The 27,394-nt window shown below is 40.2% G+C and overlaps 1 protein-coding gene across 2 annotated transcripts in view; it reads right to left on the reverse strand.

Annotated features, from left to right (window-relative positions):
• Positions 1-27,394, reverse strand: part of LOC139597161 (connector enhancer of kinase suppressor of ras 2-like) — a 175,386-nt gene that overhangs the window by 67,726 nt on the left and 80,266 nt on the right. For both annotated transcript variants that reach the window (XM_071442186.1, XM_071442187.1), the window contains exons 4-8: positions 23,597-23,799; positions 22,238-22,325; positions 15,549-15,590; positions 13,004-13,123; positions 3,996-4,055 (exon numbers count right to left, since the gene is read on the reverse strand). In XM_071442186.1, coding sequence (XP_071298287.1) covers positions 3,996-4,055; positions 13,004-13,123; positions 15,549-15,590; positions 22,238-22,325; positions 23,597-23,799 — 513 coding nt within the window. The remainder of the gene's footprint in view (positions 1-3,995; positions 4,056-13,003; positions 13,124-15,548; positions 15,591-22,237; positions 22,326-23,596; positions 23,800-27,394) is intronic.

The following is a 27,394-nucleotide window of genomic DNA, read 5'->3' on the forward strand; positions in this document are numbered from 1 at the left end:
TTGAGCTATTCCATTGTGTTTAGCTGAGCAGTCATGACCCTGCTGGGAATACCCTGGGTGAATTCACATCTCAGGGAGTTCAATCTGTTACAACAGCCCCAGGACAGGGCTGGGCCAGCCAGGTGTGGGACAGAGAGCAGGGCTCAGTCCCCTACAGAGCAGCGTCACTGCTGAGGGGAGCTGAAGATGCTCTGCACACACAGGGAATTCATAGCTTCAAATCCAGCTCCAGCATTTCCAAAACAGTGCTAAATGAACCATTTGAACACAGGACATGGTAATTTACAAATGGTTGTAAGGGACTTGCTCTTCAGGAGGTTTTATGTACACACACTATTCACATAATTTCGTGATCCCAGAGCTGAAAAACTCCCTTATCCTAAATATAGCTTGTTCTGAGCAGATGAAAATGGGTTAGAACCCATTGAGTAGCCACTAAAACACGGGCAACTACTATTGTACAAATAACTTTTAGAAGCTTTGATGAAATCTTAAATCTGTGAGAGGAATCAGGGGCATTCAGGAAATCAGCAGGCTCAGGAGCAGAGAGCTGAGACCTCAAGGCAAAGAGTTTGCACTGTGCCCTGGCTTACAGGTGTTCTACTGACACAGAGCACACCAGCCTGGCACTCAGGAGGAAAAAACCACAAAGAATTCAAGAGCTGAGACGTCACCTTGGGAAATAAACCCAGTGGAAGTTGGCTGTTCAGCCAGGAGATTTGGACAAGATGGGAAATTTACTCCTGAGATACAGGGTCAGAGAGAGGAGAGGACTGAGTGTCCCTTGTCAAACAGTGCTGAAACTTTTAAAGCAAAATAATCCTCCAGAAAAAGTTCAAGCTCCCTGCCAAGCAAACAGGCTCCTAAGAAAGGCAGAAAAGGAGCCACTTGCAGCTGGAGGGGGTGGCCTGGCTCTAATCCTGCTGAAGAACTGCACAGAGAAAAAGCTGTTACCAAAATGTAGCTGAGCTCCTGGACAGCTCCTGGAGCCAGCCTAAAACATAAATTGTTAAACACAACAAAGGAGGCACGTGTCAAACACAAAGGAAGAAAGGATTTATCTGAACTAAAGTGATGTTCATGGAGAAGTTCATGGTCATGACCTCACTGCAGGCAAGAGCTCCTCAGCTGCACTGTCTTCAACCCAAAATCCCACTCATTCCTTTTGTGAATGGAGATTAAAAACATAAAACATAAACAAATAAAAGGAGCAAAGAGAAGAGGAGGCAATGCAAGAAAAACCCAAATTGCCACTGACAGGAAAATGACTGCAATTATTTCTGAATCAAATGCCAGAGAGACTCATCACCCCCAGGGGTCAGTCCCTACTGCCAGAGCCATGCAGGGCTCTGGGGGCAGGAGATCACCCAATTATTGATTACCCAATAATCAGCCAATAGGGCAAGCAGCCAGCCCTGGACATGGTGATTCCCAGCCTGACTGGGCTGCTCCAAGCACAGCTTCTACCTCCTGCCACTGCTGGTTCTCCACCCCCAGCCTTTCCTGCCCAGTTCCAGCCCCTCTCCTGCCTGAGCGCTGGCAGCTCTTTGGTCTCTCTGGGCTGGGGGCCAGTTCTTCATTCCCAGCCTTTTCTCTGGTTCTTCATTCACAGTTTTTCTCTGGTGTTCCATTCCCAGCCTTTTCTCTGGTTCTCCATTCCCTGCCTTTTCTCTGGTTCTCCATTCCCAGTTTTTCTCTGGTTCTCCATTCCCAGTTTTTCTCTGGTTCTCCATTCCCGGTTTTTCTCTGGTTCTCCATTCCCAGCCTTTTCTCTGGTTCTCCATTCCCAGTTTTTCTCTGGTTCTCCATTCCCTGCCTTTTCTCTGGTTCTCCATTCCCAGTTTTTCTCTGGTTCTCCATTCCCAGTTTTTCTCTGGTTCTCCATTCCCGGTTTTTCTCTGGTTCTCCATTCCCAGCCTTTTCTCTGGTTCTCCATTCCCAGTTTTTCTCTGGTTCTCCATTCCCAGCCTTTTCTCTGGTTCTTCATTCCCAGTTTTTCTCTGGTTCTCCATTCCCAGTTTTTCTCTGGTTCTCCATTCCCAGTTTTTCTCTGGTTCTCCATTCCCTGCCTTTTCTCTGGTTCTCCATTCCCTGCCTGACCTCTCAGAGGACTTTGGTCACTCCTGGCTGGGGGCTCCAGTTCTGAGCTGAAGCCTGGCAGAGCAGCCAGACCCCATCTCCAGCCCCTGAGCCCTCCTGCCCTACAACAAGGAGCTATTTAAATTATATTAATTTACCCCACACTTCAGGTGGGGATGTGAAAACCCACCTGGCTCCAGAACCACTTTCTCCTTTTCTTGGAAACTTGTGGAATTTTGGCAGCCCAGGAGCAAACACGAAACAGGAATATTCCTGGAATTCAAAGTGACTTTAACAAACTCTTGGCTTTAAGTGGGGCATGAGAGGAGAGCAGGAAGCTGCAGGAAACACCTCCATCCATAATGGTTAAATTCAGCTGAACAGCAAAGGCCTGGCTCTTTCTCTTTTTAGCTGCTTTCCTGACTTGGATGAGGCTGAGCTAATTAAACATTGGCTCTGAGGTCAATTATCCTTCAAAAGGAATGAAAAATCAATTTGCTGAAACACCAGAAGTTAAAGGTCTTTGAAGCTGGTTTATCTGCACATGTGATTACACTTCCAGCAAAACCAAAAAAAGCAATTTCTTCTGCTGGTGTCGTAGCAAAAAGTTTTGACAGTCCAAATTAAAAAAAATTATTTCTAGTGGCTGGCAATTTAGTAACTCTTCCTCTGAATTTCAATTGTAAATATATCAATATTTCCCCTACAAACTGCATTATATTTCTGAAATGAATTAGAATTACTGTAAAAAAATGGATTAATTATAGCATGAGTAATTCAATCTATGAACATAATCTCTCCAACATAATCAAGATGGATCAAGTCATAATTTTCAGCACCCAAGATACACATATAGTTATTTTTAGACTTCTAAATGCTGCCAATGGTGACAATATAAACAAACAAATTTCAAGTTTAATTTGCATTAGAATTGTCTTCCCAAATTGTGACATACAAATCATCTGGCTTTCCATGGGTTTGCACTGACAAAACCCATATAAATACCACTAAATGTATATAAATCCATTAAAATATCCCACATGGAGCTCACCCATATGGGCCAGCAGAGCACTGGCACTTGCCAGGCAGGATTTACATCTCACAGAGCTCATGTGATGCTCCTTGGGCACCAGCAATCCATAATTCCAAAATCCATAATTCCAAAAACCTAAACTTGTCACTTGCCCAGCTCTGAGCTCTGCACAGAGCCGAGCCTGAGTGGGAGCAGTGACTGGAAGATGAGAACCACAGCCTGGGTTGTGTTATAAAGTCTGTCACAGTAATTAGATGGCAGCAGTTGAAGGCAATTTAATTATTCAAATTTATAATTATGAACTGCACGTTAAGGAACAAGGAGGATGTTTAGAAGCTGAGCTGCTGTTCCTGTCACACTCTTTAGTGCCCCCTCAAACCTCACACAGATCTTTGAGCTGCAAAACTCTCTGTGATTTTAGTTCAGGTTTTTTAATACCTCTGGGGCTACAATGAAAATGATAATTGATCTCTTCTGTATATTTACTACAAATGATAGAAAACATAAAATATAACATACTTAATATAAAGGAAACCACTTTTCCTTTATATTAAGGAAAGTGTGTGAGAAAGAGAAAAGAGAGAAAGTGTGTGAATGTTGTTAGAAAGGAGTATTTGAGGAATTAATGAGGGTAGAAGTTTGAGAATTTCCTTTATTATAGCATTAGTGATTAATAATTTCAACACAGTGGCTTTTCTATGTCTGTGTTCAAGGGCACTAAGTCTTTACAAAGGTAATTTGATACATATACATAAAAAAGGAAAAAAGACATTAATAAAAAGTGGCTGGGTTCAAAGCAAACTTACATATTAAAAAATGCACTGCTAATACACAGAAAATAATTATAAGCATTATGAAAGTATTTTAAAATAAAGAATCTTACATTTTCTGTTGTTCCTGTGATTACATGTAGTCCATCATATGTTGATTTGATATACATTCCCTGGAAAATAAGGAGCAAAAAGGGTAATCAATATCTGTAGGAAAGAAATACAGGACATTTGCATGATAATTTAAATAATAGATTTTCTCTAAGGACCATAACATTTGAACAGACTGGAAGGAGCTGTGGTCAATTAACATTTGCAAATCTAAGTGTAACAAATCTATATCAAGACCTCTATAAATAGCAGAGTTTTCTCACTTAATGCTTTTTTTCATTCTAAAGTTTGTGAGCAGAGTTCAACACGGAGCATCAGCATAAAAACTTTTTCCTGTTCAGTATTTGAAATATTTAACATGATCTCTTTTCATTACAAATGACATAAAAGAAGTATTGCAATTGAAAGCATGTGCAGGAGAGGTTTTTAAACTTAAATGCCCCATTTTCAAAGAGTTCCTGATGCAGTAAAAATGAAGCCAGAACCAAACTCAGAAAAGACCAGTGCTCATATTGCTAATTTATGGGGGAAATGAGCTTAGTGAACTAACAGGAGCTTAGTAATTATTCCATCAAGAATTCTGCTTGAAGGAGGAGACTGACGAGATGGAAAGGGACACCCAGAGCAGGGATCTGTGGAGCTGAACACACTCAGAGCCCCAGTGGCTCCTGTTTCCCTCTCAGGAGCCAGGCCAGAGCTTCCCCTCTCTTCCCACTGCACCCTTATCCATCACTTTGGAGATCTAATTAATCTAATTGGTACATTGTGCTGCTGATTTATTGTTCTTTCAATAGTTCTGCATCACTTTGTGCTGTCACAGCCCCAAAGTTGAGAGTCCCCAGCAATAACCAAGAACATTTTGTTCAGAGAAAGCAATTTCCAGATTCCTGAATGCTAATGGAGATCTTCAGGCAGGGTGAGGCACACAAAAACCACCTCCCCACCCCTCAAGAAAAACCCAAAACTTGAAAATCCCACAAAGTTTAGGTGATACTGCTCTCCACAAGTGCCTGAACTGGGATGGAGCCAAACTCTTCCTCACAGTGGGAGCATGAGAAGCAAGAGACAAATTGGAACTTGGGTAAGGATTTTTTTTCAGTTTTACCATCAAGAAAATAAAAGCCTGGAACAGGCTGGCAACACTGTGGAATCTCTGATTTGGAGATGATCAAATTGTGACTGGATGAGGCCCTGAGCAACCTCCTCTAGCTCTGTTTGGATTTTTCATGGGAAAATGTAACTTCTGCCTTAATGTAAACGAATTCCACTTCAGCAAATCTTAAATGTATTGAAATCTTAAAAATAAAGATTGTCCAAACCTGATTGCTTAACTCTATTGCATAGGAAACTCTTCTTTAGGTTTTACTCCCCATCTCATTTGTTCTCTTAAATTAGTCTGCTTTACAAACTACTTCATTTATAAAAACCAAAGACCCAAATTGAATCTTGCCAGTCTTGAAATCAGCTTCACAAAATGGGATTAGTTGAAAGAAAGAAGCTGCTGGTGAACCTTTCAGAATTTCCTTTTTAGAGCTGTTTAATTTATCCGTGTTTGCTGTTCTGCTGTCTCTGTGGTCCCTCCAGCAGCAAAGGACAAAGTTCCCTTTGCCAACTCAAGGTCACAAAGAGGATCCTGGAAAGCTGAAGGCTCCCATGGACAATGGGATGGGGAATCTCCATTAAAAACCCAATTTTTGGGGGTTTTTTGGATTTAATTGGGCAGAAATTTTGCCCACCTAGTGTGAGTTATGCTGAATTTCCACAGTGAACTTTTCACGAGAACATTACACAACATTCCTGCTCTTTTAGCACTTGCTCATCCTCAGGAACATATTTCCAGCCACACTTTTATATCAAATTTAATATCCCAGTCCTAACATCCCACTTGCTTTGACGAGATTCATTCCCTGCTCAAAAATCCCAACAGATCAAAATCTTTAAGGCCACAAGAGGACAGAGTGCTAAACTTTGCACTACATTTTACCACTTATTTCTTCCTAAAGTTCTTAGACTCTTCTTAATCTCTGTGTATTTTTGGAAAAAAATAAAATTATAATTTTATCTCTTAACAGATGCCATTGGAGAGTCATAAAATCTGACTAATCACACAGAATTACCCTACATTCTGTTATCTGCTCTTTCATCCTGCTTATTAAAATTTAAGAATATATAAAAAAATAAACAATTTTAGTGAATGACTCATAGCCTTCAAATTATCCTACACAGAGCTTTCATCCTTGTTTTCCCAGAAGAAAAATAATGAGCTTGTTTCTTGTTGACCATTACAGGAGCAGAGCAACCCCTTGACATATATTTACCTGGAAAGCTGGAAAGATTATTCTATGTAAAAAAATATGAAAGTTCTTATATAAATTTTTTACTTCATATGGTTCAGCTCAGGCAGTGCTATCCAGAGAATTGTTTGGTCACCTTGGAGTGACCAGGTACATCCACAGGTTTGGCCAGTGTGAGAGACCCTTCTGGAGTGGCACCTGCACCAGGCATGGAGGCTTCTCCTGCCTCTCTCCTCTCTTTCCTTCCAGGTTCCACTGCTGCCCTCTCCATCCAGCTCTGCCGCCTCCCTCCTGCTCTGCAATCTCAGCAATGTCCATTCCTGTCCCACCAGGCTGGTCCTACCCTGTCCTACCCTGTCCATCCCAGCAATGTCCACTCCTGTCCCACCAGGCTGGTCCTACCCTGTCCTTCCCTGTCACAACCTGCCCTGTCCATCCCAGCAATGTCCACTCCTGTCCCACCAGGCCGGTCCTACCCTGTCCTTCCCTGTCACAACCTGCCCTGTCCATCCCAGCAATGTCCATTCCTGTCCCACCAGGCCGGTCCTACCCTGTCCTTCCCTGTCACAACCTGCCCTGTCCATCCCAATGACTCAGCTCCCAACTTTCTTTCTGTTCCCTTACTGGTTTGTTTCCTGCCCTTACAAGCAAAATATCCCAGGAGTCCTTCTTCAAAATGATTATTCTCTCTTCTTCTTTTTTTCCCCCCAAGAAAGGGGTTTTAGTCTCTCTGGTTTATTGTTGAATGCCAACAATGATCTCAGAGAAAAGAACAACAAGCTGTACCCCTTATCTCGAGATAAGGCAGGAGTCAAGGATTCTCCTCTGTGAAGATGGCTCAGACTGGTGAACATTTAGAAATAAATAGTTGCTCTTTATGCCTGACACATCAGTTATTAAACTCTGCAGAATGACACTGACCTATGTTAGAGAACAGGGAAATGTTTCTCAGGCATCAAATCAAGAACCCTGGCTGTTTCTGAGCAACTCTGCCACTGTCCCCTAGTGACAAAGTGAATTAAAGGTTTTTAATTAAAATCTGACCTTTGAAAATGTATGGGAAGGCATCAACCATTTAAAACCCCATTTTGAAGAGACTTTTCCCCAGAAAACAGCATATCCAGTTGTCAGGGGAATTTCCTTGAAAATTTTCTTGCAGAATCACCTGGCTAATTAAGCAGGATATAATGACAGCAGTGTGGTTTTAAGTGTCAACAATTATTCCTGCACAGGGAAGCAGTGACAGCAAAGATGCAGATTTTTAATGCCACAGTAAACCAGGGAACTCTTACACCCCTTGATCTTTTGCCCCATAAAAATGGTTCTTTAATCTTATTGCAACTATCAAAGTTACACAAATGCATTTAAATGAATGCCATGATAGTGCTTTGAGAAGGTGATGGAGTTTTTGTTTAAATTTTATACCATTAAAAACTCCTTCTCAAATTTTTTTTCTGCCTTATATGTTGCAGTCCTTTGCCCAAATTTAAACACCTCAACTTTCCTTCCTGCAAGACAACTTCCACCTCTCAAAATACTTAAGATAGTAACTTTTATTCTTCCGTATAAGAAAATTTGGTTTTGTTTGGGCTTTTAGGCTATGAGAACCTTTACATGTCAAGCATGATGGAAATTTGTCAAGTTTCTGTAAGCCTTTAAAAATAATTCGAAATAATTAGATGAACACCCTGACAGTTTCAGGCCAGGCATATTCCTATTAAAAATCTGCCTTCATATTCCACTTTTTCTTCCTGCTTACCTTGCAGTTCCTTTCTTGTGAAAATGGGAAAGATTGGCTTCCATCACCTTAAATTGCAAATGCCTCAAAAAGAGATGCACTATTGGAAAGGGTAGCTGGACACTGGATAGATGAATAATCCTTCATAAAGAAGGTTCTGTGCATCTGACAGCTTGGCTGTTTGTTCAGCTTCTTTTGTTTTCCAACATTACAGCTGGTTTAATAAAAATTTTTATTTTATAAATAAAAATCTTTGCTTTCTTTAAATTCTTAAAATGAAACAGGAAAAGTTCCCTCTACAGAAAAATTAAGAAGGCTCTGGATATTAACAGCATACATCTTAATTAAAGTGTGTCTGATTACACTGATTCTATCAGGAGGGGGAAGATCAGACAACAGAGAAAAAAAAAAATAAAAAAGTGAAAGGAAGGGGGATAAAAGTCCTCCTTTATTCCAGAAGAAAAGAAGAAAAACATTTCACAGACATCAGAAGATACAAATCCAAACAACAAAACCCCAACTGCCTCTCTGTTTAGAATCTCCTGCTTAAGAGGAATCATTAATCTCATCAAATAAGATTAAAGCTGCATCTTACACAGAAGTATCTCTGGGTACATGAGCTGGACATCAAGTTCAGAAGATTAAAAAAATAAGTTTCATCTGAAATAATACTGGCTGTAATAATCTCTCACCATGGACAATCTCCAATCATCCAAGAGCAGGAGGGGGGAAAAAAGCCCCAAACTTCAAAAACCATTCTCTGATCCCATTCTGTATCTCTATAAAATCTCCAATAAAATGCTGCCTGTTTATGTGACAGCAAAACTGCTCCAAAGCTGGCTCTGGGCACAGAAGGAGGTAAATCATAGCAAGGTTCTCCAGCCTTTCATCAACCTCCATCCCCAAGGATTTAGCAGCAAGCTCAGGAGCTGCCAACAGCAACCCAAATTCCTGGCTCAAGGGTTTATTGTGGATCCATCAAGCCAAAAAATTTAAAGTGAGGAGGCAATTTTCTTAAATCACAAAGTTATTTTATCCTATTCGATTTCCTAAAAATTTATGTCTGCATGTTCTGCCAGAGCTAATGGTGATTCTCACAATTTAATACTTTCTTAGTGCAGGAATTTATCTGAAGTTTGTCAAATTGATTGTTTGAAACAAAGCTTTGCCTTCCCGACATGTTGTTCGTGCTGATTATGCTGTGCACTTCAGATATTAATGGTATTACCATACCCAGTACTACAATTCAGGAGAAAAAGTGCTTTACAATCCTTAAAGTTACTTCAAAATGAAATAGAAAATACATGGAAGGTGTTTCAGTATTCTCCACTGAAAAATCAGTGGCAAAATAGGGAAAAGGAGGAACCAATTTGACTGGTGAAGCAAGGGAAGGAATGGAAAAAGGGAGGGAAAAAACCCAATATATTTCTGGAGGCCAACAAATGCCTGCAGAGATCAGGATGCAAACAGAGTCCCCAGGACCTGGAACAGACCCCAAACTGAGTGTTCCCAATGCAAATTCCTTTGTCCAGCAAACTGCCAGGAAAGCACAGCACACAGAGTGCCCTGGGAGGGCTGCAGATAAGGCCAGGCTTTAATAAAGCTGAATGCAAAGAAGCTATTTTAGAGAGGAAAAAAAGAAAAGGGTGACATAAAGCTCATAAAAGCACAGACGGAAAGTTCAAACTGCTAGAACTGAAGATGCACATTCCAAAGACTCAGAGTCCCTTTGTGAAAATGCTTTATGATCCAGAATTTATTTACACAATTAAACACACAGACAGTGCCCTGCAGGAGCTCTGACTCAATGCAGACTGCGTGGACCTGGACCTGGAAATTAATTCCATTTATGTGGGAGCTTCTGCAATGTCAATAGGATTCCTGGCTCATTGGGGGTTTTGAAAACTTGGGAAGACTCATAATTTGGTCAGCTGAATATAATTCCAGACAACTGAATTCTTTGGTAAATCTGAGTGATTTACAATACACACTTTTCTCCAGTGGCAAATAATTGTGTTTGTTTTCTAGGTGCCAACCTTGGATGAACCCTGTTCTCAGTAGCTCTGAAAATTAGAGCTACATTTAAACCCATGAGAGCCTGTGTTTAAAATTTATGCTATAAAGGTAAAAAATGTTCTGAAAAATTGTACATTAAGCCGCTCTTGAAAAACACATTTTTGGTGATTTTGACACCAACTGCTGTGCATTAGCTTCCTACCTCTAAAACTAAAATTACAGTATCCTTTTCACAAGTGTGTTGTGAGGATGAATTAATTAGTGTCTGTGAAGCACTCAGGAAGGCCATATAAAAAATAAATAAAACAACTCACGATGAAATTAGTAACTCCAGGGACTGCAGAGCTTAGCTGGAGTGTGGTAAATCAGGCCTCAACCCCTACACTGAATGATAAGGATAAAAATGGAACTCTGAATACTTTCCATTCACTGAATAGTGCTCATTTCTCTCTTGAATGGAGCAGATATCCTGTGGAAAAAAATCCTCTATACAATCATGAGAAAGCCATTTGTAATTCATTACTCTGTTCTATATTTGATTCTGATTAATGTTTTCTTTTCCTTTTCACATGATTTTTCTTTTATTCCCATTTATAGTCCTTTTTTCATATTTTCTTCTAAACAGAACACAGTGTCAGCAAAATTGATTACAAGGAACTTTCCAACCTAACACGTTACAGTGCCTTCACAATTAGGCACAGAAAACTCACTCATTCACTGTGATTTCACTTCATCTAAGGGAAAAAGGGGGAAAAAAAGGGAGAAACTGCCAGGCAATTTTGATTGCAGTATTTGTCTCATGTCCTCTGTCAGCAGTGCCCACTCCCTGCTCCTTTGTTGGCTCTTAACTCATGGGCACGTTGTGGCTGGAGAACCACACAGGGGTTCCTCAGCCCCAGTCCATCCAGCCAGGGCCGTTCCAGCACAGATCCTCAAGTTCTACCAGGAAAAAGGGGAATGTGAACCACAGGAAAGGCCCCAACATCTCAGCCACCAGCTCTCACCTTGGTCACTCCACAGCTTAAATAACATTCCAGCACTTTATGGGCAATTGCTGCCAAAAGCTCCTGACAGACACCTGCCTCAGCCTGCACACCAGGACATCTCAGTTCCCCTCAGGAAATGCTATTTTTGGGGAAGATTCCACTCCTGTCCTGCACCAGCCTGATGCAGAGCCATCACTGCATGGGAAGCATCAGCAGCACCAAGCCCTGCTCATGGTGCTCCATCCTCTCAGAAAAATGCACCTCTGTGTTCACCTCCTCTGCAGCACTGACAATGAACTTTCCCCTAATTAGACCAGCAGAAATCCATCCCATTTCTGCATAGAAAGGAAAGGCACACAGAGTGCTGGCCTGCAGGGTGTAGGAATCCTAATGCAAGTCAAAAGCCCTGGGATATTCACAGTGTATCTCCTGCAAATGTACTGACCTGTATTTCCTGGGCTCCCTGCACTAACCCAGAAATCAGAGCTAGAGGGGAAACTGGGCCATAAAGGGAACAAGTTTGGCCATAAGGATGCAGCAGCACAGGGAGGGAATTGTAGCTGTGCTCAGGATTACACACTGGGCTGAGCATCTGCGATGCCACAGAATTAAAATTCAATGTGCTTTATGCTGTGGTAATGTTCTTTGTTGACTAAATCAGCCTAAGAATAAAGTAAACTTGTGCAGTCACACAACACCCCCTCATGTTATTAAAATATGTCATTCTCAGATTAATATGCATACCTCAGAGTAATTATGCCCTTGTAACTCTGGCAGTATTTGCATATGACGTTTGTCGCTATTCAATGTCAGAACAAAGAGGAAGATATTGAAATAATACAAAGTGTCTCAACTAACAGAAATTAAAAATCTGTAAATCACGCTGAATTACAAACAGGAAACGTGTCACAAGGTGTAGAGTGGCACTCAAGTGGGTTTTGATTTGCCAGTTTGGGGATTTTCTGTGGAGAAGCCTCATGGCTGCCAATTTCACTCCCCACTTCCCCCTTATTTTCCTCCTACGACTGCTTCCTTCAACCCAGAAGCGACATTCCTGAATTGCTCTTCTTGCAGGGAGAAAATAAAAATAAAAAGAATTCTGAGAAGGCAGCTGGAGGCAGTTTGGGAGGTTGTGCTGGGAAAAGCAGCCCGGCTCATTCCAGCACCTGCAGTGCCACCTTCCACTCCAGCTTTTATTGGGGTCTTGGGCTCCCAAGCACAATCCTTATGTTCCTACAGCTCACCAATAGCAAATGGTTGCAAAGTAAGGGACTGCAGAGGGGAGGCAGAACCTCCCACCAACCACTAAAATGTCACAAAAATCCATTGTCCAAAAAAAGTATCAGTACATTAATATTTGAAAGCTGCAGTCAAATAATTCTGAAACTGTTCCTGCAGGACGTTTCACTGCTGGGACCCACCACCATGCAGAGCAGCTGGGATGTCCAGAGCCATCCAACCAGGCTGCTCAGTGAGCAGCAATTCACAAATACAAGAGATTTATTTTGTTCCTGGGATGATACTTCTGAAAGTTATTTGAACTGATCATTAGGGAGGCATGGAACTCCATTTATGCAAGTCCAAGGCACAGACTTGCCACCAATCATTTTGAAAGCACATGAATGACATTAGTTAATTTTATTTGTATGTGTTTGCATTTGGGGATTATTTCAGTACATTCCAAAAACTGCAGTTTGGCTGTCAAAGGATCACAGATTAAACACTCATACAGTTACATGTGAAGCCCTAGGTCAAACAGCTCTTAATTTGGAAAGACCCCAAACAATCCCTTTGTTTAGATAAATGTCAATTAAACCACCTTCAGAAATCTGATTCAGCTTACAAAAAAAAAATTAGGACATTGCACAAAAATACATTTTGATTTCTTGATAAATTCCAAAACCAAATCGCCCCGAAGAACTGAGGCTTGTGCTGGGCATTCTAAGAGCTAAACTGGAAACTGCTTTGCTGCTTACCAGCCCCTCACTGGGCATGATGCTGGTGAGATGAACGACCTCGAGATGAGCAGACTGGGACACCAGAGAGTCAGAGGAGAGGGAAATGATGTGGTCACAGATCCCAGACAGGGTTTTACACTGCAAAGGAAAACAAGTCAATAGAACCCCTCTAATCCAACTGGAACTAAAAGTGAAGTTCTTATTCTAAGAACTGACCAAGAATAAACAGATCATTTTAATTCTTGGCACTGTAAAATTAAAGGTGAATGAAAGTCAAGTGGTTAAAGGAACAGAAAATATCCATAAATGTCAAGGAAGTGTACATGTATTTACAGTTCTGCTGTAGAAGAATATCTGTACCTCTAAACTATCTTCTCCACTCCAACCATGTGCACTTTAAAAATAAAAGAACAAACCCAATGGACTTTATCCTTATGATTATAAATACAATGGGAGTTGAGTGAAATATGTCAAAATAAATGTCTTATGCAACTGAATAACCTATTTTGGCTACCAAATGATGACATCATCCCTACCAACTGTGATAATTAGGTGAATTGTGCTCTTCAACTTGGAAAATTTCCTTTGTTAAAAATTACCCTGGCAGAGAAGTGCCTTAGTTAACCCATTTCCTGCAGTAAAATTCTTATGCATCTTTGAGCACATCCTTTAACTGATATTCTACATCACCACAACTATGCAATGATTTTGTTATCCTGCCTTTCAGCTAAAGATCTCAAAATCTTAATGCAAATCCACAGAAACACCTTCAGAGCAGGAGCCCCACTGCATGGACAGCAGCAGTGGGTCTGACAGATTAAACCCATCTGTCAAAGCAAAGTTTGTAGGTCAGAGAGGAGCTGAGCTGAACTCTCAGACAACACTCATGGGCAAAGATTTATTCCCAAATTTCTGTGTGTTGCTTAAAGCACACTCCTTCAAGAAGTCTGTGCCTGAAAATATTTGAACCTGATGTGAAAGAATTCATTTAACAGAATTTCAGGATGGGATTCTGGTCAAGGCTCTGCTGTGTGCTTTTATTTTGCTTTGGGGTCTGTACTCTCATTTTTCCTAATTATAGCAAATTCCAGTGAAATCCCTTCAGGGAAGTTTTGTTTCAGGCATTTGAAAAACCATGAGGCTTTCTAATATCTCATTTGACACTATCCACAGAAGTTAAACAAATAAAGTTGTCACAATGAATAAGTTAACTGCCTGAATGTGTAGGTTGGATTTCCATTCACTGTGCACTTACTCATCTGGAAATCCAAGGACAGCTCTGGAGCCTGGGCTGTGGCATCTGGATTTTGTATCAGCTGCAAGATGCAAAGCATCCCACTGAGGTGGCTGCAGCTAAAGGTCACTATTTCCACAAATATTTCAAACAGTTTCAGCTCGGGGCCAGAACCCCTGAGCAGAGTTTGGGTCTCATCTTCTCCCAGCAGGGATGGAGAAGCTCAAAAATCTCAAAAATCTCCAGTGTAAGAATATTCTTATTCTTATTCCATAATTTCCAACTGAAAACTTCTCTATGCCTCAACACTGGAGAGCATTTGCCCAGATTAGATGCAGACTAAACCCCAGGGAGAACAACACTTTCTACTTTCTGCTGTAATGCTTTGACCTTAGAGTTGCCTCATGGAAATACTTTTTTTATTAAAATAAACAACAAAGAAGTTTTCAATTAAATCAACCTGGTCAATGGAAGGGGTCCCTGCTACAGTCAGAACTGTGGGTTAAAAGGTGCAAATATATAAATATAAATATATAAATATATAAATATATATGCGTGTGTGTGTGTGTGTGTGTGTACAGCCTCCAAATCCCAGAAGGTATCAGGTGATTTTAAAAGTTCTATTCATACCCAGGTTTGCTATAGTAAGCTTTTTTTTTTCCCTCTAAAAGTCACTGCACACTTTCTAAATTTAACAGCACATCAATGTTTTATGACAGATTTTAATCCCTGCTGGAAGCAGAGTATGTGCAAAAGGCTTTAAAAAACAGAAGAAAAAAAAGAGTCAGGCACTTGGGCAGAGCTTGTCAAAAGCTTATCTGAACTTGTAAATCCTTTGAGAGTTCCCTCTCACCACAGGCTTTATCTCAGTGTCAGTACAGGTTTCTGTGCTGGTACCAGGAAAATATAAAGTATTTGAACTTAAAGGCCAATATCTAATCAATAATCTTGAATAAGATTCTTCCACTCCCCTTTGTCATCAGGTTTTTTTGAGTTCTGAAGGCACAAAATGCTCAGTGTGACAACCAGTGATGCAGCAGGTCCATGGATCTGACCAGCCTTTCTGGTAGAAATATTCATTATACAGAATATTGTGCAGCTTCTAAACCTAAACCCATAATTCTTTATTTGTAATTAACTGTACCTATAACAGAGAGCATTACTTCAGGCAACTTTAATTTTTAGCAACTGATATAATTTATCAGAAATTATGCCAAAGAGTAAGGAACTCTTAAGAGTAAGTATTTTCCTATAGCAGCCTTATTTTTGGAAAAAAAGAATTTTCATGTGTGGGGTAAAAATAGAGAATACCAAAGCAGAATTACTTACCACATGAAGAATTTTATTTTCTGTTTCATACACTGTACAATCCTGTGGTAAAACAGAACAAAACCGATTAAATGAATGTCACACCATCTTTGCTATTAAGAAACAAAATAAAGTTTTATGCTGTTAACAATCTTACATATTCCTGATGAACCTTAAGATTTGTTACTTTTGGAGTAGTCACTTTTCTATTTTAGCTGTCATTTTAAGAATAATCAATCTTACACTTCATAATTCCAGTGTCACCCTTACCTTGCTTTTTGCTTTAGTGCTGTTACAGGGGTTAAAATATTGTTTTTCTTTCATGAAACAAACCATACAAATTGCTGAACTGCCTCTATGACTTAATAATGTTGGGAAGTTCCCTCAGTGTGACCCTCTGGAAACTGGGACATAGCCATGGCAAAGGGGTTTGAGCCATCCCCTGCAGCTCTGCCCCACTCCAAATCTCAGGTTATAGTCTGCTGAAATAGAAAATAAAAAGGAAAATACAGGAAAATATCTCCTCCAAGCAGAGTGAGATTAGAACAGGGACTCCCCAAGCCTTGGTTCCCTCTGAGGACAGCCCTGGCCAGGCTCCCTCTCCCCTTATCACATTGGGAAATTGTTAAATCCTTCTCCAAGTGCTCTTCCACGTTGGAAAGGGCTTTCTACATAGCAAGATACGGGATAATTTTAAAAACCTGTCTCCTTTGTTTAGTTTTTTTTCCTTAAATAAACTTCCAAGTAAAATTTAACTTACTGATAATACCTGAAATGTCCTTTCAAGTAACTGAAGATTCCCTCGGTTGGTCGGAGCCTGGTGATGGCAACACCAAGGCTGAGGGTTTTGTCTTAAGATTGGACTTGATATGTGGGTCCCTTCCAGCTCAGAATATTCTGTGATATCCCTTCAAGCAGCTTAAGATTCCCTATCATTCTCAAGGTCTCCTCTTTTTACTGCATCTTAATTCATTAGCAATAATAGTTAATTGCTTCAGATCTCGCACAGAACAATCCCAATCCCTCATTCCCTGTACCCTGAATGCTCAGTTTGGGCTGGGACACCCTCTGGGGGTCTCTGCTCCCCTTTCCAGCAGCCCAAACCCTTGGCTGCTCCCATCCAGCTCCCAAACCTTGTTCCTTGGGTGTCCCTTTGAGGATTTTTCCCCTGAGCCCATCTGAGGGAGCTGCTCCAAACCCTCAGCCCAAGGAGCTGCCCCTCCCTCAGCTCTCAAGGTCAATATTTATTTTGGAGGATTGCTGCTCCTGTGGAGAAATTAATTTCTAAGTGACTACAGTTTACAGAATATTGCTACAGAATAAGAAAGTCAAAATCAGAAGATTGGGAGTGCCAAGCAACACAGAAGAATTTATATTAGCATTTCATGGTCAAGTATCCCTTTGATGTTTCCTCTGTATTCATACTGTTATTTTCTAGAGCACAAAAAAAAATTCAATTAGTCAGTTTGGCTGGCAATGCCCAAGGCAGTTTTCCTACAAGTTTTGCACACTTCAAACAGCTCATCCACCATCTCCTTTTAACCCTCCACGTACCAAGAGAGCAAAATGATCACAGCAGGGCTTCCAGCTTGGCTCCAGAGCTAATGCTCCTGTCTAAATGATTCCTTTTAATTTCTGTGCTAGAAATACAATATGAACCTCCCTCTGAACAAACTTAATTACTTCAGGTCAAAGAATAGAAGACTTATGTATAGTAAAACTGAAATTTTACTGTTTTGTAGAGCAGAATTAATGTTAGCTGTACTTATGTTGCACATTCAAGATTACATTAGCATGAAAAATGTTAATGGCTTTGGGATTCCTTCCAAAATAGATGCATATTGACTTCTTTTTAAAATACATCAGACTAGTTTAACTGAGAGGTTAAAAGCACTTGCAGTGTTACACTGAAATATTAAGATATGTAGGTCACAAAATCCTTCTGATTTATTTTTCTCTGATACATAGTAATGCACTAGGGATCTCATTAAAAAATAATCTTCCAGGACTACCATTTTTAGGATGATGTATTTTTCTTAGAAAATAAATAATAGTTACAGTCACATTCTTTCTATGTTCTACAGTAGCAACATGGCATGATAAAAATATTTGTTCTTGAAGTTTAAAATAACCTTTAAATTAGTAGCTGTGTTCTATTTCCCCTCTGTAAGAGGATAAACCCCAGGAATTACAAAACCAGGCGCAGGAGCAGTGCTGCAAACCAGGCAAGGACTGCACTGTCCTGAATATCCAAAACTGAATATCCAAAACTGAATATCCAAAACTGACAAAGCCCACCTTTGTCTCTGACAAAGTCAAACTGCTCCTCTGCATATTCATGAAGAGAAAAGGTCAGTGGGACTTGTGCTCTAGAAAAATTTCAATTTCTAACTCTGAAAGAAGGAAAAAGTGCAAGTACCACAGCATTTTGCAGATACCATAAAGAGTGTTTTATGGCAAGTTCTTGAGGACAGTTAACTAAAAGATAAAAAAATGTAAAATATTGAGTTCATTAACTTAGTTCTATAAAACAGCATGAGTTAAGTAAAGTACTGAAAAGAAACTAAAACCCTGTAAAGGAGCATTTCCCACCACAACACCAGAGGAAAGTTCTACAGCAGCATTTGAATGGTGGATATGACAAAATGATATTTCAAAATACATTGCTGGCCTGCATAAAATGAAATACTTGTAAAATTCAGACATTCAAAAGAAAGAGATCACTCTGGAATTAGGCAAATATACCATAGCAAGTGCATAGAACTGACTCATTTTACTTGGTTCAGAGGTAGAGACTTGATCAGAGTGCATTTTTAGAAAAGTGTGAACAGATGTTTGATGAAATGTTCTTTAGCAAATGCAAGCAAAATGAGATGGAGGGGCTGAAAGCTGAAGTCTGCAAAGTTCAAACTGCAAATAACACCCAGGTTTTGCATGGCAGCTGCTGAATCACAGGATAATTCAGGTGGAGGGGCCTCTGGAGGTTATCTGGTCCAACCACCTTCTCAGGGGAGGCTGATTTAAAATTTACACCAGGCACAGAAGTTACTAAGGAACAACAATTCCTGTCAGTTGCAGTGCAAACTAGATGGCTTTAAAACACCAGAAGAGCCATGCTTCATCCTAAACACAGTATTTGGCTAAAAATAGGGCAAAATCCATTATAAGATAACTTTAAAAATCCATTATAAAAAAAAAATCCATTATAAGATAAATCCATCTGAATTTTTCTCAGTGAGGTTAATTAGACAGTAATGAAGGGGAGAACAAGCAGAATTTTGTTTGGTTTTTGTGAGGAAAAGGCCGAGTTGTGCTGACATCCTTTGGTAAGAACAAAGACTCTTTTTGAGAGAAGGTTTGTGCCTGCAGGTGTGTCAAAAGCATCTACCTCAGATTTGAACATCTTGGACATAAGGAGGGAAAATTAGAATCCCAGCTGCCTCTGGGACTGGGGAACTCTTCCTACTCAATGAAAAATTAACCAATGGCTGCATTTTATGAACAAAACCCCAAAGCCATTCATCCCCAGCTCCTTTGCCTTTCCCAAGGGCAGCCTTGGTGCTGAACCCCAAATTTGGTTCAGTGATTCTGGTGGATCCCATTTCAGAGCAGCGAGTGCACCTTGAAACTGAGCTGGAGCTCAGGGTGAAGGCAGCAGAGAGCTCAAACCTCTCAATACTCTGTTTAATGCACTTTTTGTACATTATTATAAACACATTTTGATGGGACATTGCACCTCAAAATCAGGATGGTTCTGCAGCTCTGTGCATGACAATTCTTTTACAGTAACTCAGTGATTAAAAGGGTTCAGAAAGCTCAGCAGAATAAAGCACATTTCCAAACAGAAATGGACAGCTGTAAATCTCCTCTAAAATTAGAGAATGAGGCTTTCTTTGAACCAGCATGAGCAGATGCTGTTTAAAGTTAAATAAGTGGCTATTCATCATAGCATTTGCATGGTATGTAAATAGTAATAATACATTAAAATAAATTTGATCTAAGGTTATGTCACCCAGAGCACACAGGACATTTGAGCATGAAGATTCATAAGCACTTTCTGTATTAAACTAAGGTTACAGGGTAATGTCCCCTGTTAGAAAATTCACCTGGAGTGGCAGCTGCAAGTTGTGCACCCAAACCATGTTCAATTTGCACAAAATGTCAAAGACATTTCCCACTTAATGTGCCAGATCTGTACCCTTGACTGCTACTTTCACTCTGGCTGAAGGAGGTATTTAAAATGTATATAATTCATAAAACAAGGAGCATCTGAAAGGATCTGAGGCCCAGGTTTCTATTAGTTATGCCTTTCAATTCATATTCCAGCCTACAGCTGAGCCTGCAGTTCTGGTTTAGGTGAGACATTTCTGCTTTCACACATTAAGGTCAATTTTTCTCAGATTTAGTGACAGCAAAGTTGTCTCTCTATGACTGATTTGGTTTTATCTGCTCTTTCTGGTGCTAAGTTTAATAAAACATAAAAAGAACTTAATAGACAACCATCAAAAAAGCCACATCTGACAATAAGATTAAGAAAAGACAAAACTTGATTTGTAACCTGAAGCATTTTTAAAGCATAACCCATGCACTAACCAGGCATTTTTCATCTTGGAACGACTTGGAGTTTATGCTAAAAGATTGTTTTTAAGTTGTCAAAAGGAGGACAGCTGTGGGACTGGAGCTGAAGAGCTGGAAAAAACAAAGAACCCAACTATTGCTGGCAGAATTTCAGAGAGGAGAACAGAATTTCATCTGCCAAAAGCTGGGACATGAACAACAGAAGTGGAGGCAGCAATTCAAAATTACTCCATTTTCACCTGGACCACAGGGAAAAACCAAACTCACACAAACAAAGTGCAAGATCAGCTGAAGGACAGAGTCAGAACCTGGACTTTTTATACTGTAGAGAAGTTCATTTTGCTTAGTCTGTAAATCAAAAATAGCCTGGTGCTATAGGCACCTTGTAAGAGAAAGCTTAATAAAGATACATAAATAATTAAATGCCGACACAGGAATTTCTAAACTAAGAAAAGAGAAAAAGGATCTTTGTTTTCTGCTGCAAAAATGCATAAAGGACAGGATTTGCAGGAGGAATAAAGCTGACTATTATAAATTAAGGATAATAGTGTAAAATACAATGACATATTTATCAGCCTTGGCTCTTTAGCCACAAGAACTGAAATAAAATTGAAGTGGAGGGGAAAAAGAATTTTCAGAACTACTACTCCATCACTGCTCCAAAAAACATTTGAAATTGAGTTGTGTGGTTGGTCTGCTGGGAGGGTGCCTGGAAATCTGTGGCAGCAGAGGACAGAGGCAGGCAGGGCAGTGCTCTGCACTGGAGACAGGCCCAGCCTAGAGCTCCTATCAACTGGAGCCTAAGCTAAGCTTTCCTCTTGCTTTCCCTCCTTCAGCCCTCTCATCTTTTTCCTTTTCTTCATTCCAAGACAGCCCTGCCTGTTCTATGACCTCTCCACATGTTGCAGTAACACTCTCAGTCTCATCAGTATTTTATCTGCTCACAAGGGGAGCAGCTCATTGTAAATATTTGTAAAACTAATTTACCCTCAGTCTTTCGGTACCTGTGTGTCACCTCTTGTCTCACTTCAGGGGCAGACATTGCTAGAGATTGTTATTATAATATTGTATTCCATTAATTCTATTCTATTCTATTCTTATAGGGGTCACAAGCTCCAAGCCTGATTCAAGGATTGTTTGGACAATGCCCTCAGACACAGGGTGGGAGTTTTGGGGTGTCTGTGCAGGAGCTGAACTTGCTGATTCTGATGGGTCCTTTCCAACCCAGGATATTCTATAATTCTATATATTATAGAGAACTAAAGGCCAGATAAATGACTTTTATGTACTTTTGGACTTGTACATTACAATTAACTAATGACTGTCAGTGATGATAACACTGCTGCCATTATCTGTTCTATAGTTAATTGGTTTAATACCATGAATATTTTGTGTTCATCCCTAAAAACTCCCATGCTGTTGGCTCTCCTTTCTGTGAAGAAGCCAGTGCAGGTTCTGGATGTATTTGTATGCATTTTAAGAACTTGTCCCCAAAGCATTTTGGATCACACATATTTCAATCTGGAGTTACCTGCTAGCAGTAGTTAAGCTGTTTCCCACTGTGGCTTTATTCTTCTGTCTAACACTTGCATGGTGGCAAATCACCTGACATGAAATCGTCCACTGTTGCAGTGTGATGCCATTTCCTCTAAAACCTCTTCCCTTGAATTCTCTTTTTTAACTTGGATTTCAATGGCTCTAGTTAACCTTTCTACAAATTTCAAAAAAGGCTCTGATGGGAGCTGCTTAATCTTACTCTAGGGCTCAAAAGGCCCCTCAGGTATGGGGGAAAAGAATGTTTTTTCAGCTGCTTCCTTTACTTTCTTGAGTGTTTGTACAGGAATTGCGGTAGCTTGGATTGAGGGTGAAGACCATTGGCCTTCACCAGAGAGATGCTCAATGGTGTCCACTCAAGAGCAAAGTGGATTATTTTTAACTTCACACCATCCCTCAATCAATTCAGGAGGATCCCCAAAAATCTTCCTGTCCCTCCCCAAAAAAATGAGAGTAGTAAAGAACAGGGAGGTAATGCTGTAACAACTTTTCTGCTGATGTTAGAGCTGTAGTTATTTTTACTATTGCAGTTTTCAAGCAGTGATGTGAAAGGCCTCAGAGCAGAGAGCCACTCCTACCTGTTGCACAATGGTTGTTAGTTCCAGGCACAGTTGAACAATGTTGTTTTTCAGCAGTGAATATTCTGTCACGCTGACAAACGGAGACCTGGGGCAGGGCAAGGACAGGTTTGTGCAGAATTAGGGACCACAATTTGCATTATAGGCAGATATATCTAATACAGGGCTGAGTTCTACAGCACAGAAATGCCAAATCACTTTAATCTCCAGCAGCAAGTTGCAAAACTTTTGTAATATACACCTTTGAAACAAAAATAATGCAGGCAGGATGCAAACTGGATTTTGGCCAGAACATCAGAAGTTCTCACTCTGATGGAGATTAGAAATAGGAGCTTTCAAATAACATAAGCAGCCCAGATTTTCTTTGTACTGCTTATTAAAAAAATGGCATTTCTGATATGACATCACTCCTCAGCAGCAATCAGCACCTTAATTCAGAGAGCCCAGTAATGCTCACTTACTCACAGCTTCCTGCACACTCAGATTCTCTTCAGGCTTTCCAAATTCTGGCTGAATCTGACCCCGTTTGAATCTATAAGAGCTGACAAGGTCATAGCCTGAGAGAATATGACTGCTGGCATTAGGTTAGGAAGATGTCACCAGGATTATACAAATCCTGTAAAGGAGGGTGATTCACTCTCACTGTGATTTCTAAGGTGCCATTTAAATGTTCCAGAGCATTCCAATTCCAGAGAAAGCTATTCACTGCTAGAACTACAAAGAAAAACAAGCCAATGCTTGTTTTCTCCAAACAAGAAAAATTCTGGTTTGTGTCTTGGTTTCTGTCTTGCCACGGTCACAGAGATACTTTTAATCAAATTCTCAGTTGATAAATGTAAAACACCAATGCTGGTTGTTGAGCATTAACCATCACACCTGTACCTAACACATCCAATCTACTCCTGATAAATAAGAACATTTAATTTTCAGACTAAGCAAGTACTATCATTTATTTTGAACATTCTTAATTGATTTGCTCAGTTCCAGCCCTTCTGTGTCATTTTGATGGCTGAAAGACAGCTCAAACTCCACAAGGTTTCATTACTTGCCCTTACTTCTAAAATTTCTGATATTAGCAGTTGTGGCAGTGAGAATAGCGCAGAAATATTCATTTCACACAAAAATCCAACTGAAAGAATCTCAAAAGGTACATAGAGAAAATTTTAACACTCTCCTGACAGAGAAAGGTACTAAATTTTGATTCCAATATTTCACAAATTTCCAAAAATTTAGAGCTAGAATTCCAGACCTGCCATTTTAATATTAAAATAAAAGAGTCCAAGAGGCAAAGAAAGAACAAATACAAAACTCCCCAAAGAATTATTCTCATGCCCAAGGGACTGAGGAGCAGTTAATTACCTGTCCAGCCAGGCGAGTAAGTTCTTGGCAGCACCAATCAGGTCAACTACAGAGGTAAGGAAATCATTTGGCAGCCGTCTGGAGGCCCTGCCATCGTAGTGGCCACTCCTCCTCCTACCCGTTATGAAGTTCTGGAGGTTTTTGGCTGAGGCATTCAGCTTGTGAGACAGAGTTCTCAGGTTTTCAGTCTCCAAACCGTAATTCTGGGGGAAAGAAGAGGATGGATAGAGTGTGTGGTCAGCTGCATGAACCAAACTATTCAGATAACAAGCATAAAGATAGTTCAAATCCATTAAAAAATTCAAATTCACACAGAAAGTCTCAAACACACTGAGTTGAACCCAGATTTTTTGCAGCCACCACAGGATGTAGAACATGAGAGAATTTAATGAACATTTAAACCAAATCAACTCTCAGAGCCTGAATTGATTGCCCACTGGTAATTTCAACTATGCTTATATTACAGAGGGTGATCATGAATATCACACATTAAGATTTTTGCCTAGACTTCCTCCTCAAAGCAGACAATAAAGAATTGAAAGGTGACAGATGCCAACGTGGATATTTGTGCTAGAAATAATAATTTTCAACTTCAGAAAAGGGAAATAGGCTGACCAATAACAAGATTATAAACTGGGGTTGTATGGAAAGCAAAAAAAGCACAAACAAACACTTGGTGAAGTGCTTGGACCTCTGACAGCTGGCACTGGGGACAGTGCCTTCCCTGCCAGCCATTCTCTCTGTCAAAGTTCACTCTCAGAAATAATTCAAGGCTTTGCCTCCAGCTTGGAGGGAAATCTAGGAGAAATGAAACACTTTGCTACCTTAGCTGACTGCAGAGAATTAGATTGAAAGACCAGGGAGAGAATTAATTTCATTGTTAGGCTGTATCACAGCTAAAACTTCGTGTAGGGGCCAGAACATCCAGTTCAAGATTAAATTGCTACAGATGAGAAAAAACTCTCTTCAACTTTTTTTTTTTTTTTTTCCCAAGAGCAAATACGACAGAATTAGCAACAGTGTAACCAAAGAAAATAATTCTCATTTTGAAAGGTTTAAAGAGCAAGCTCTATGTGACAGTAGCGTGTCATCTGTTTAATATCACATCTCATTACAGCACTGAAGGAATTCCCTCCCCTGCTCTATTTTCCTCTTGACTTCCACTCATGCCAGGATGATGACTAAGTGGATGCACTGGGATGCCTTTTGCAGCTCTCAACCAGCTGGGCAGGGCCTGCTTTCCCCCAGAACAGGTTCCATTCTGCACACTCAGCAGCACACTGCAAGGATGATGAACTGGATCCTCCTGGTTGCTTATTCCTGTGGAAACGAGCAGGGAAAAAACCCTCCCAATAATATTTTATTGCATAAAAGCTCTGGAAACCTGTCACTTAGCTTTTAAGAGGAGTTAAGTAGCAAAGGACACAGTTTGATCACTGAATCTATAAATACCACAGGGTATTTTAGATCCCAGCAAGTGTAATCAGCCAGAGAAATCTGCAAAACAGAGAGGACTGAGCAAGAAATGTGTGTGAGGAAATCCACCTAGGGAATGAGTGCTTTGCTTTATCTTGGAGTTTATTGCTTACTTGCCAATGACAACCTCAATTAGTGTCGATATAAAATTTAAAACACAGCAAAATGTAGATAAAATGTATCCATAAAGACAATCAGAAGATGGAAGGAAATTTTTCAGCACAGTAGAAGCGCTGATGCAAGTCAGTGGTTTACCTGAGACTGAGTGGGGCACAATAAAGGGGAAAAGATAAAACTATTGTGAAAGTGACAGTAAATCAATGCCTTTGTAGAAGACAGAGACATTGGGTTGTTCTAGATTTAAGTGTGTCTAAATCCAAAATTTTAATTTTTAAATCAAACAACTCTAATCAACACATCCTGATGCTCTGCTGCCACCAAACCCCACTGTGGCAGGATTTGTGGAGAGGACTGAAGGAAGCTCTGACTTCTTTTGGGTTTCCAGGGTCAGCAGCCAAAGGGGTGGGGAAGGGAGGAGATTGCTCCAGAGGGGAAAAGAGCCAGAAAATGGGTAACCCCCCAAATTTAAACTGCATCAATTCTAATTCAGTGGCCATGTTTGAAAACCAAGAATTGTTGTTTGTGGGAATCAAAAAACCAGAAAAATTTAATCTGCAACCTGAAAAGAAACTTAGATTAATGTAAAAATACAATACACGGATATTAAACAAAAAATCATAAACTTATATTTCTAACTATATATATTTCTAACTTATAACTAAGAAAGAATATACCTTAAGTGAAAAACTGTGCCTATGAAATAGTAGAGTTTACAATGTAAGAGTGTAGTTGTATAGAATAAACTAAAAGTTTAGAAGTTATAAAAGAAACATGTATACATGTAAAACAAAAGCCTATTAGACAAAAGTATCCACAATACAACAAAAATAAGTAAAAGCAATAAGTTTAAAAACCAAAATAAACCCTATAACAACTATACATTAAGTTTAAAAAATTTATATTACCTTATAACAAAAAACTTGTGACTACTCAAACTATAACCGACTACTTACTCCTCTAAAACCTCACAACCTTTAAAACTAATATTTATCTAAACAAGAAATAATTCTTAATTCAACATTAGTTGAATTAGTCCCATCCCTTCCTTTTTCACAACCACAGTAATTTATGGCAATGATTAAGCAGGTGAGGAGCCTTGTGGACGGCACTGCCAAAATTCAGATCTCCTCTAATTCCTGCAGGCACCTCATCTCCACAGTGTCACTGAGAGAGTCCCAGAGCTGCCAGACTGAATCATGATCACAGCTGCCAGGCCAGACCTCAGCTCTCCCAGCCACACTTTCTGCTCCCCCTGAGTTAAATATGGGCTGCTCCTGTGAGCCACACCATGGAAATGATGCTCCTGAGCCTGGAAAACTCTGTCTCCTGGCAGGAGATTCAGGTGATTTCTTTCGTGCATTGTAAATCCCAGATATAACTACTGGTTTAAAAAGAAAGACAAAAAATAAAAGAGAAAAGCTCTAAAGGGGGTAAGAGGGTGCCATTAGCATAGGCAGGATTATTTTTCATCCCAAAAGCAGGGAAAAATAAACAAGAAAGAGTTATTCCATTCCCTGGCTTTGTTTCATGATGCTTCAGGTTGTTCCATCATCAATGAGTCAATCAGTAGAAATGGATGTACAAGTTTAGAGAACGAATCCTGACTGCAAAAACCACCCCAGATGTTGCCTGTCTAGAACCACACAGCCACACAATTTGTCAAATTATCCTGAAATCTGGATCAGGAAGCTGCTTAATGAGAATAGAAAGTTCCCTAAAGTCACTAATGCTCCAGTTCAGAAAAAGGGACCTGGACAGGAGCACTGCAGAAAGTGCCAAACTAACAGCACACCTTGAACACAGAGAGAGATGGCTGGAAAATCTGTTAAATATTTAAGTTATTTCATACAAAAGCACAGCTCAAGCAGTAAGAACTTCTGTATCTGCACTGACAGCACTATTACCTGCACACCCTGAAAAGAGCTGCACAGATTATCTGATTTATTCAGACACTGATCCCCTGTCCCAGGCTGCAGCTCAGCAGCTCCCGGTGCCCCATTCCATGGCAGGAGCTGCAGAGGAGGATTTCAGGAGGCAGAGATCAGGGGCAGACAAGCTCATTAGGGAAGGATATCAGCAGCACAAGGCCAGGGTGGAGCTGTGCCTGCAGTGCCACTCCTCAGTGAGCGTGCAGCTGCTTTGGGGAAGGAGAACTCTGCTGGCAGCCTGCAGAGCACAGCTCTTAAATTTAGTTATTTCCCC

Source organism: Agelaius tricolor, unplaced genomic scaffold (assembly GCF_023055355.1).
Source record: "Agelaius tricolor isolate 1412-34295 unplaced genomic scaffold, bAgeTri1.0.p SCAF_17, whole genome shotgun sequence".
In the NCBI taxonomy this organism is placed as follows: Eukaryota; Metazoa; Chordata; class Aves; order Passeriformes; family Icteridae; genus Agelaius; species Agelaius tricolor.